The sequence below is a fragment of the Sinohyriopsis cumingii genome, chromosome 10 (assembly GCF_028554795.1).
Source record: "Sinohyriopsis cumingii isolate HCF-2022 chromosome 10, ASM2855479v2, whole genome shotgun sequence".
Classification (NCBI taxonomy): Eukaryota; Metazoa; Mollusca; class Bivalvia; order Unionida; family Unionidae; genus Sinohyriopsis; species Sinohyriopsis cumingii.
The window spans coordinates 62,887,511-62,899,282 of NC_142970.1; the positions used below are offsets into that span (position 1 = coordinate 62,887,511).

Here is an 11,772-nt window from a genome sequence, read left to right on the forward strand (position 1 = left end):
GATTGACGCCTACGTGTTTTAATAGTATCATGTGGTAAAAACAAAATATCTGCCTTGTGAACGTCATTGGGAACACTAACACCATAATGTGCATCCTGAATTTGTTTAAGTGATGATAGATACATTTGCCATATTACCTGTCTTGCTAACCAGTTTTGCAGCAACATAACGTGTGGCATTTACTGCATAAGCAAGTTTACTGATAGCTGCTCTACCCCTCTAAAATCTTTTTGGGCTAAAATAAATCAATTCCATAATAATAATAGTAATTGGTTGATTAATTACGCAAAATTGTCGGACGAGGACGGAAGTGATAGGATTGATTTTATCACCGATATTGATGAAGCCCCATCTGTAGATTACCTCTATGGTTTTATTAATAATCTCGTAGCATGTGATGATGTGATGACAGACAAACAATCAAATCAAGCTCAGATATTTTCTCGAGGCAGACACAAAAACACAGACGTGATTTATGTTACTCAGCCATATACACACGTACCTAAAGTGATCAGAGATTCCTGCCATGTTTTAGTTGTTTAATGGAGTCGATGCACATTCACTGCGAACTATTTATCAGACTCTGTGTTCAGGGGATATAGATATGATTAAGTTCAAAAACTTCTTTTCACGTGCGCAAGCTACCCCACACGGATTTATCACGATAAATTTATATGATCCTCGGCCACGATATCGTGTAAGTCTTGAAAAAATGTTCGGTTGAGAGAGAGATTGCAGCAGGGAAGATGACTACAAATATTGAGTGTCCGGATGTGTAAAAAAACACACATAAAAAACGAAAACAAACATATAAAAAATAAAGTAACAAAATGAGCTAACCCAGTTAGAGAAAATCTTAGTCGGTTAGAGGCTTCGGTTTGGCATTATTGACACTGCATTTTGATTTTTCGTAAGAAGATTTGTTTTCACACAAGAAATTCTCCATAAGTTGTAGGGTTCACCATTTCAGGTGCGATGCCATTCGCTAAACGAGTGAGAGAAATATATTGCTGTTTAATGGTCTTCACATAATCACACAGATGAGATGACACAATATTTATCAATACTGCATTCAGTCCTGTTTAGTACGCGTTTCAACTCTCAACTGTATTTCCTGATGTGTTGTCTTTGACTGGACACAATCTGCGTTGCAGTGGAATCAGAGCTATGAGTAGGCCCCCAACTATCGTTATCAAACCAGCCAACAGAAACCCTGGCACCAATTCACCAGTTACATCCAGCAACAAGCCTGGAAAATGACAACAGCTTACACTATAAAACAAAACAAGAGTAGTATAAATAAGCTTATTATATGCCCGCCCCATGTGTTAACAGTCTTCTGCGTAGTAACCAGTAGGTTATCTCTGACAAAGGAAATTATTTCACAGCAGATCACAATAGTCTGAAACATTCGTCAAAATATGTGGTCTTGAACTAAATTTAGTCTGCAGAATCTATATATTAACAAACTAAACGTTGAGAATACAATCACAAATATTTTCATGCTGTTTGTTTAATTTCAAAATAAATAGTTGGATCTAAAGTTTCAGTCAAAAGATATATTTTAAAAGATATACTTTAAACCATGTAATGATTTAATTACTGCACATGTTTCCATAACGTCTTCAATTACCACTATCTATTTGAGTTACATAATAGTATTAAAATGTGCAATATATGTAGTAAGTTAAAGGTTTAGTATTTCGTTGGATGTATAATGTGTCGGTAAAAACAACACTGTCCAGAGTTCAGTCCTTTGTGATATGAATGTGCTTCGTACTGCAATGTTAGTTGACCAGTCCTACACTGATATAAACAAATATTATTATGCATGTAACAAAATGAAGGGATCAAAGATTAATCGGTGGTTTATCCAATTCTTTCACAAATGATAGCAAATGCACCACCTGACAGGTGGTACGCGGTACATGAAAACCTTTGTGAATTCTACGAGAGTTCAAGTACCCAGGTTTGCTCAAAGGATAAGTAGAAACTGTCATATTATTTTGTGAAGTTTAAGAACAATATATTCTCTTTTCTGGATCCAAACTATGAAATTCAATTCAGTACGATGTAAGGTCAGCTGACGCATCCAAACGTTTCATTATTATCGACTCTACTTCTTTGAACTAAACTGGAACCTCTGGAGAATTTTTTTTCTTCATCATCTTTCAGTTTTTCCCATTCACACTGAATGCCCTTCCAAACTATTAATATCCCAGATCCATACAGTTTGGATGAAGTATGTATTGTTGGCTGCTTATCCGAGTCACATTGTTATTATGGATTATGAAAGGGTAGATAGTCTGGCAAGCTGTAACGCAGTCTCCCGTTTCTGAATGAAATATATATATATATATATATATATATATATATATATATATATATATATATATATATATATATATATATATATATACCAAGTTCAAATGTGAAATAAAATGAGATGTTATTATTACTTGGCGAAATCTGTGGATAGAAAATTTCCAAAATAAGTCACACAACATCAAACCTACTAGAGAGTTGCATCTCTCATATAGAACAATTCACTCTGATCCTTTTTGTTGTGCAAATTGCGTATAGAAGATATAGAGGATATTTTATTTTACCAGTTGGGTATAGGATAAGGATAATTGATGCATATTTCCTTAAGGATAAAACTGGATCAGAGATCATGCTAGTGGAACACATTTTTGTTATAGGTTTGATCTGAATTCAATTAACTAAATTTATAATAGATTGCAACCAGAGAAAACATCTTTTTGAGACTTTAAGAAAATATGGTTTACAAATAATATGATACTATATTTTAAATAACTTTATTTTTCTCACACTTATATTTTAAATTCATATAATTTTATATTTCTTCTTGTTTTCATTTATTCTGAGTTGTTTGTCTTGCTAATTTATATGTGCCAGTCTGTATATTTATATTTTTATCGTTATCAAATCTCGCTGTTTATTGGTACCATATAGTCAGTTTTGGGCGGACATGGGTTTAAAACCTATTGTATAATCAAGTGTGAGTCAATTTTTACTAGTTTTATGTGAGACGGGGCTCAATGTAATGGCGGTGGAAAGAGTTCATATCTTTAAAGACTAAATTCACTATTACAAACACCAGGGAGAGTAGTTAACTAAGTTGGTAGAACATCAAACTAGAAATCCGAAGATCACCGGTTCGATCTCTGCCGACGATAATCCTGGTTGGTTAATACAGTGTGCCTTTGAGAATGACCATCAAATACCATGGCCATGACATAACTACTAATGTGTTCAAAGTGTAATTTCCCTCCCCCTTGCATGCACCACAAAGAGAGCTACCAAATCATTAATTGCCATGTTTTGTGTGTAGGTTTTCTACATCAGTTTAATAATACTATTTAAAACCACAAATGCGCGTGTATTACATGCATTACGTACCTGCTAGAGGCGGTGCTATGCTGCATCCAAGACCATTTGCTGACATGAGATATCCATATCCAGATCCAAGAGACTCGTCTCCCAAAAGGTCAGCGGTCACAACCATCAAGAGGCCCATGATGATCCCAAACATCAAACCCCATAAGAAGCTCAGAATCAGGAGGCCCCAAAAGTTGTGGAGGAATGGCAAAGCAAATAAGAGGGCTAAGGTCCCATTTACTAGGTTAACAACTACATACACTGCTATCCTGTTGCAACATGCTAGGTTCCCCAGTAGTCCTCCTAGTACAGAACCCACGAATGCACCACCTCCAATCAGCATGAATACAATAGTTGAATCCTCTTTCTCTAAACCAACATTTGTATTAAATTCAGCACCAAACAGAGTAACAATAGAAGCTCCCATATTCCAGCAAATATTGTTCATGAAATAAATGCTAAATCTAAATGTGAAAACTTTTTTCCATTGATCTTTTATCTTGGAAATAAAAGATTTACTTACGATATCAACAACTGTATGTATGAGAGTTGTGTGCGTCTCATGTTCATCTACACTGAATGGAGAATGTGTTTCACTCGGTGACAATTCAGGTTTGACATCGTCAAGTTCTCTTAGGTGTATTAAATACTTATTTTCTAAATGGTCACGTGTATGGATATTCTTTGTAGCTTTCAGTTCTAAAGATTCATTTTCTATTTCCAATAGATCTGCCTTTTTTGTAGTAGCTTTTTCAGCTATATCGCATTCACGATGGGGTAGGGGGCGTAACAATGCAGCAAAAACAAGGTTGTGCAAACTTAAACCAGCCATTATGAAAAAAGAGCCCTTCCACCCATATTTATCTATCAACATGTATATTATATATGGAAATACTGTGGAGCCAAGACCTTCGCCACTTTTTGCTATTCCCGAAGCTAGACTGCGGTGACGTTCGAAATACAGACCACACAGCACATGTGACGGAACATACAGCAAGCAATATCCCAAACCTGGGATGGAAAGAAACATTACAAAAATAATAAAAAGGATTGATTATTAGGTTTTTTAGGCCTGAATGTTAGACACTGCTCATAGTTTAGGGCGTTCACAGACTCGTTGTCCTGTTTGCAAACATTTAATTAAAGTTCATAAATCAATATTAATCAGTTTTCATTGTTCTTCTTTCAGTGGATAAATAAACCAAATAGGACCATTTTGCTGCTACACCACATGGATGCAAAGAATGACTTTGTTCTTCCTGTCCAGTAGACAATGCAAATATGTTTGCTTGTCCATTAACGAAGTCAACTTGTCTAGAAAACATTGTCGCCATATATAAAAGGTTTCGTTCACAAGCAATAACCGCACAGTTTTTTCTCATATAGTACCTATTTTACAAAATTATTCCAGGTTCAAAACTCTGTGTGCCTTTATCTTAGATAATATTTGTAATATTTGGCCTGGAGGAACCAATTTCTTATGATTTCAATTAAATATATTGCCAATTGTGTTATTGTTTAAGTGTAATAAGTAATATGATGTTCCGCATTGTTCATGATAGAACATTATTACCTGTTTTGAAAGATATGCCTGTCAGCCCATACATTACATCCGTTGGTTCTTAGGACAGGTAGTACTACGAAATAATCAATAAACCTGCGCATTGAGAACCTGGTTTCTCATAACAGTTGATATATCCTATGGCAGTTGATATCTCTCGTGACAGTTGATATCTCTTACCAATGTTGTCTTAAGATAGATTTTGCTATATTAACAAATGTGTTAATGGTTAATCCCCGAGGGGGCAGTTATCGTTATTAATTTTCTTAACATTATTATTATTGAAAGTAGTAGTAGTAAAATTATTATTATTATTATTATTATTATCGACGCTACTTCTTTGAATAGACCATACTATTATATTATTATTAGAATTATTATTATCATTATTATTGTTTATGTCGTTACAGTTTATCAGTCAATTATTATTATTTATGTAGTTACAGTTTATCAACCCATCAACGTACTGTTCATTCTCTAAATTACATTTGTGTTCCTAAAAGAGAGGAAGGTGCTGATTTGTGTTGTGTTTCTAAACGATTACAGGTTATATGGGGGAACAATTTGTGTTTCTAGTCTTAAAAGAGTTGCGTTTCTAATGCAGAACAATATATTGGTTTTAAAAAACGTTTAGTGTTTCTTTAACTGAACAAGGCAACGGGAAAAAGTTTGTTTGAATTCTTAAAGTCGACGAATCCATTGGAACCGAGTTTGCGTGTTTAATCATCAAATTGCATTACATAATCAACACGCTACAAGGATTAACTGTACTTTATTTAATGATTGTTCATCTGCTTTTTTGTTCATTGATTCAAGTGTCACATGTACTTTCCAATATCACTCGAAGCTGTTGACTTTTGTTCATACAGAATGATAATGATTGCTGAACTAGTCACCGGATCCCTATTGTGGTCATCCAGTACTAAAATCTGCATTCAGCATGAACTGGTTTGCATTTGTCTGTAACCAGTTTGTAACTGGACCACTATCGTTGAACTTCACTTTATGAGGTAGACTAGGATGGTTTACATGACTACGACAGGGCTTCGATCAAATGCAAGATTAATTAAATATTCAAAACAATATTATGTTTTTCTACAAAATATGACGCAATATTGTTTTGTACGTCCAATTGTCAACAACTTGGATTTGAGTAACGGACACAAACTTGTTGATTGTAAGCAGTGACCTAGATTACAACATACTGGGATAACGGTGTATGCAAAGCTTGGCTGCAATCCATTTAATAGGTTGGGAGAAGTAGATATGTCAACCTAGTGCTAACGCCTAATGCCAATTAAACAGGTCATCACACAAGAACTTCAGGTAAATGACCAGTAGAGATATAATGAAAATTAAATGTTGCTATTTTAAATGAATTGAAATTTTGTAACAGGTGTAAATGGTAATGCTCACAGTTGCTCAATTCTGCAATAAATGTTCACTTTTATAAAAATTTACTTTATTTCAATCAGCGTTCACTGAGTCACATTATAGTAAGGTTTTCTGCAAGACTGTGTCCACTAAAATAATTGTCTTCTGAATAGTGTACACTGATACTTCAACGAACATGGATTCTTTCGAAAATCATTCTTTAGTCTGGTTATATAATGACTGATTCAGCATATAATACCTTGATAAGTAAATATTTATTTTAAAAAATGAATTTATCCACGATGTGAGCATTTGTGAAGGTAATATTTGTTTGAATATATATTGAATGCGCAAAAAGCGGAAACAAATATTTGTAACCAGTCCTTCGACCCCACCCCACTTTCGGACCTAGTAAAGGTCATTTGACCCACTTTTCCTTTGTGTGAATTAAACATAGGTAAACATTAATGTTATTTCATACATATTATTCCGACATTCTTCGTCTCACCTGTGAGGAATCCAAGGAAGAAATACATGTATTCCACATTTGGTGTAAATGGCATGCAGGTGAGACCAATAGAGCTGATAATGGCTCCTATCAATGCTACTTGTCTGTGACTCATATAGTTCATCATTAGACCGGCTATTGGCCCTGTTATAACAGTTTAAAAAAGTATTGTTTGTAATATTCCATACTTCGGTTTTTGATTCACTCACACCTTCTGAAACAATACTAGTTTTGTCTTTAACCTACTTGTAGAGAGAACTTTTTTAAAAACTTTTGCGGACGTTTTGGTTCCTAAGTAATTGATAATAATGTCATATCTAATCATTATTGGCAAAACTCTAATAATTATTTTGCTTGGATGTATATACAATATTTGGTCATAAACACGTATTATTAAATCAAACTGGTAGGTCATAGTGGCTTTCTTTGGTAGTAATACTAAAAGAAATGCATCCTGCGACTCCATATGTTCGGATGCCATAGTCATGAATACTGTACATGATATGAATAAGACCTAGTTCTAATATGAATATCGCAACATAAATATCGTAATGTATAGCCAAAATAATTGTTTCTGACAACAGAAGGTATCACAAATTTAATATAAATTTATTTACATTATCTTATCTTGAAAATCTTAAAGATAGGTCTTACTTTCCTTTACAAAAATTTGAAGGGACCCTAATACCAAAACTCCAATAATGCCAATAATTTCTCTATATATGCATAGATTCAAATCATTTAAACTCGTTTAGAAATTTAATTATAAAATAGCAATAATTGTACTCCGGTCATTGGTGTAAAGAACAAACTCACAATGTGGTTAACTTGGATACCACTACTTAAAACTAAGAAGACAAGAACTCACGGGTTGGAGATGCTGACCTTATAATACATACATCTAAGCTCTGGTTTAATCTACTGGTAAGATGGAAAATAAAGGTATTAATCCACATACTATTTAAACACTGTATAACTTACAGCATTTGAACGAGGATATGAATTAATCTGTAACATTGCTTTATCTTCACTTGTATGATCTTTTTTTTTATCTCTTAAACTTTTTGTGATTGCTTGTTACAGATAATTTAACAGCATGCTGGAGCAAAGTGATACTGGACTGATCTTCAAAAGTGACCAGTTAACGTGAAGAAGATGTAACATGCGAGCTTTGATAGACTATGCATATATCCGTATGATCAGCGTAAAAATAGTCTATGGAGCCATTTCATTTTACCTGACTGAAGCGTTAAGCAGCCTCAGAAAATTCTTATAAGAACTTACTATGTTAAAGTGTAATTTATATTATGACTAGTTAATATATTTTTATGCCATCAAGGGCAAACGGCAAATTACTGATTTTTCCCAACATGATAAACTTGTGAACAAAACAGATCTTGTCGGCAGCCTGATAACCCTGATAGTGTTATATTTAATGTTTTGTTGAATCATTTGCCTGCGGATTTAGATTCACTTCGTTGAAACATGTTGAATGTAATTTTCGGACCATGTAAGATTCCATGCATTTCTTACCAGCTCCCAAAAAGATGCCCACATTGATGGATCCAACCAGGGAAATCGCCGCAGCACTGTTTTCAAAGTAATCCAAAAATTCCACGTTGTACATTCCAATAGACTGAGATGTGCCAAAGGCTAGCACCTGTATCATAAAGGCAGAAACCACCACCACATATCCCCACAGTCCACCATCTGACCACTCTTGGCATTTTGATAGCATCATAGACGTCTCAAAATATCTTGATCACGTGAGCTCTAAGACTAAAATGGACACGACAGGACATAGTTAAGACATAAAATGTAATGCTATGCAAAAAATATAAGGTGCAACTATACAAGTCACTCACTGATACAACGGCTACAAGGAAGAAAAAGGAAGAAGAAACTATCTCTGTTCTAGTTATTTTACCTGCCATATTTTCCTGACGAGTAGTTGCTTTACCTTATACGTTTTAGCTGCAGGGTAGGCAAATAGACCAAGATATTGTGCTACGAAAAGACTTTCTTTGTCATTGCCCACATACGAGACTAACAAACAGACGCAATCCTTCGTTTTTGGAAGAAAAGAAAACGTTTCGCCTCCATCCCACACAACCAACCAGCAACACAAACATTAAGTGTTTGAAGGTATATGCTTATAGCCTACCTAGAAATCCTCTCAGCACACTATTGACCGGCCCGGGTCTCTATAGAGTATTCCTACACTGAATAATAATACTAATAAGAGACCTGCTTGTCATTTTGATCCCTATGAAATGGAAATAACACTTGAACATTAAAAGTGTTTGCTACGTGACGTCCTTCCTTCTTAATGGGTTTGCTCTGCAAAAGCTAAAGGAGCAGCCTGATCTGCAAGGGCTGCAAGCAACGAATAGCGGATATTAAAATTTGGCCCACGTTCTTTCTTCAGCAATCACATCCCCCGACTAAACGAAATAATGACCGCTTAGACACTAAGCGAGATCTCTCAGACGGAATTGGTTGATAAGGAAAAAAGAAATGAATTTTACGAGATATCTGACTAGAGGAAGCAAAATCTAGCAGGCCTAAAGTTATTATGTATCTGGTTTTGACCAAGACAAAGACATTGTTCTTAGGGAAATCAAAGAAGCCAAAAACTCGATTTACGTGCTTAAGGCACAAATGGAAGTCTTTACTTCTGAAGTAAAGGAAGCACTGCTTAAAAAACAGGAAGTTGACGAAGTCACCACTATGCGAAAATGCTTGAAGCTGCAGCCTTGCGGCCCACACATGAAACCAATCTGTTTAAACGGACAGTGATCTCAATCGGGTTTTATAATATATTCATCGTCATTAAAATTGAAAAGGTTTTTAGTGATATTTAAGAGGCACGGAAACCATAACTGTATTAGTTATTCCTGTTTATATTAGTCTTTTTTGTAAGAAAGGTTTACAGAGAATGCGACAAGGATCCTGAAGCAAATTCAAAAGGTTCCTCTATACCTTTTCTCAAAGTTGAGGGGTCCCTCACCTTCCATCTGGCGTGAGCCTGCAATAACTGATCTATTTGTTCAGTCTCTAAGTTTTGTATGCATACAACGTACACTTTTACATCAGATTGACAACTGGATATCACTTTCTGTAATTACAGAAGAGCAAGGCCGTTTCATTGCTGTAGCTATAACTAGAGGCTTCAGTTCGGTTTATATTTATATGTCGTAGGGTTTGTTTTAAAACAATATTTATGTTTTAATGCACCATTACTCTTTTCGTTGAGATTGATATAACACTCATACTACCAAAAGAACAATATAGGCATTGTTGTATGCATCGTCGATTTGTGGAGCTTGAGTGGCTTGAAAAGTACGAAGACACCACGTAAAATATAGTATGGTAAATACAATCATTTTCAGCATTTAATTTGCACGTGAGTCGGAGTAGGAGCGAATATACATACGGTATTATACCACATACGGTGTTATACTACAAAAACACTACTCTTGCTTAAACGAACGCAATCATTGACATGCAGACACTATAAAGCGACAAATCAAGCTAACAACCATGCGCAACACCGTCAGTCAATCAGTTCATCAAACAATCAATCACAACAAAAATACTCAAGTAAATTGTACTGTACAAAGTGTGGAATCTGCAGTTTCTTAACACTACTATGTGTATCTGGATTCGTTCGTTTCTTTTTAAAGTTTCAAAAAAACACATTGTTATTGTCCATGATATTTCTTTTCTAATCAAACAATTCTTAAATACATGACAAGCCAAGTTAGTCTTCGGTATCTTTCTCTTGTATGGCACTGGATAACTTTAGCATAGTTGAATTTTCTAAGGTTTAATTTCTTTTAAAAAAAGATTTGTAATATTCAAAGGTATAAATAAATATGTAAGGTACGGTTCGGACAGTCATACAAAATGTTGGCATCAGATCTTGTTAATTACACCACTATGTATCTTGCCTTTGTTAAGACATGGTGCAAATCGACTAACCGTATTAAACACACTGACATCATAAGAAATTGATGTGATCTTTATATTCATTGCCGCCAAACTGTTATTGTCAATGCATTATATAGCTGGCATTCATTCCACAAAAAGCACCATATCATTCCAAAAAATAATCTGACCTAGCTGGCTTGGTTTGGTGTTTTAAATCAATTTGTTCTAACACTCTTGGATAATGCTGATTTGCTGCGGATTTACGCTTCTACTACTACTACTACCACTGCAAATACTACCAATACTACCACTACTACTGCTGCTACTACTACTACTTCAACAACTAATAATAATAATCAGTAATAGTAGTAATTACTTAGAAGACTATGCAAAATAGAAACTCCTTTTCCATTTTGCATGTCCTGTGAGTTTTTCTTCCGCCATATAATGTCTTTATCTGTTTGTCCTTTCTTCCCAGAACCGTACTACTCCGGTGGCCTAGTGGTTAAAGCGTCCGCCTCGGAAGTCGTGGGTTCGAACCCCGGCCGAGTCATAGCAAAGACATTTAAAAATGGTACTAACAGCTCCCTCGCATGGCGCTCAGCATTAAGAGGTTAGTGTTAGGACTGGTCGGCCTGGTGTCAGGACAATGTGACGGGGTTAAGCATCATGTTGCATGTTTGTGGCATGATGCCCCAGTGCTAGATACCACTTTAAAAACTGTCACACTACAGACATCGTAGCGATATGACTGGAAAATTGTTAAAGCTACGTTACAAATCTAAATCACACACGCATCACTCTCTTTCCAGAGCCCTGCATGCTCAATAGCTTGTTATGGATTATATGGACTGAAAACGTTTTGATATGCTGAGTAATATCGTAAAAGCAAGGTCTTAACATCACTTTCTCTTTCGTGAAAGGTTTTCAGATCTAAGGCTCCATCAGCTATGAAGGTAATCCATAAATCACCAGCTACTTAATTCTACATACC

The 11,772-nt window shown here is 35.2% G+C and overlaps 1 protein-coding gene across 1 annotated transcript; it reads right to left on the minus strand.

Annotated features, from left to right (window-relative positions):
- Positions 1–1,036: 1,036 nt before the first annotated feature.
- On the minus strand, positions 1,037–8,625 carry LOC149790253 (monocarboxylate transporter 14-like). The gene is made up of 4 exons (XM_089973431.1): positions 8,379–8,625; positions 6,846–6,989; positions 3,424–4,413; positions 1,037–2,335 (listed from the first exon to the last, which is right to left on the minus strand). The coding sequence occupies exons 1-4, from the start codon at positions 8,584–8,586 to the stop codon at positions 2,211–2,213; spliced, it is 1,467 nt and encodes a 488-aa protein (XP_089829557.1). The 5' UTR covers positions 8,587–8,625; the 3' UTR covers positions 1,037–2,210.
- Between the last annotated feature and the right edge of the window lie 3,147 nt (positions 8,626–11,772).

Bases quoted from the DNA above. Each gene is read 5' to 3' on its own strand.
- LOC149790253 (XM_089973431.1), bottom strand. From the start codon at position 8,586: ATGATGCTATCAAAATGCCAAGAGTGGTCAGATGGTGGACTGTGGGGA. The intron at 6,990-8,378 runs GTAAGAAATGCA...CTGTTATAACAG, and splicing joins GGGCATCTTTTTGGGAGCTG to GGCCAATAGCCGGTCTAATG. The intron at 4,414-6,845 runs GTGAGACGAAGA...TTTCCATCCCAG, and splicing joins CTTCCTTGGATTCCTCACAG to GTTTGGGATATTGCTTGCTG.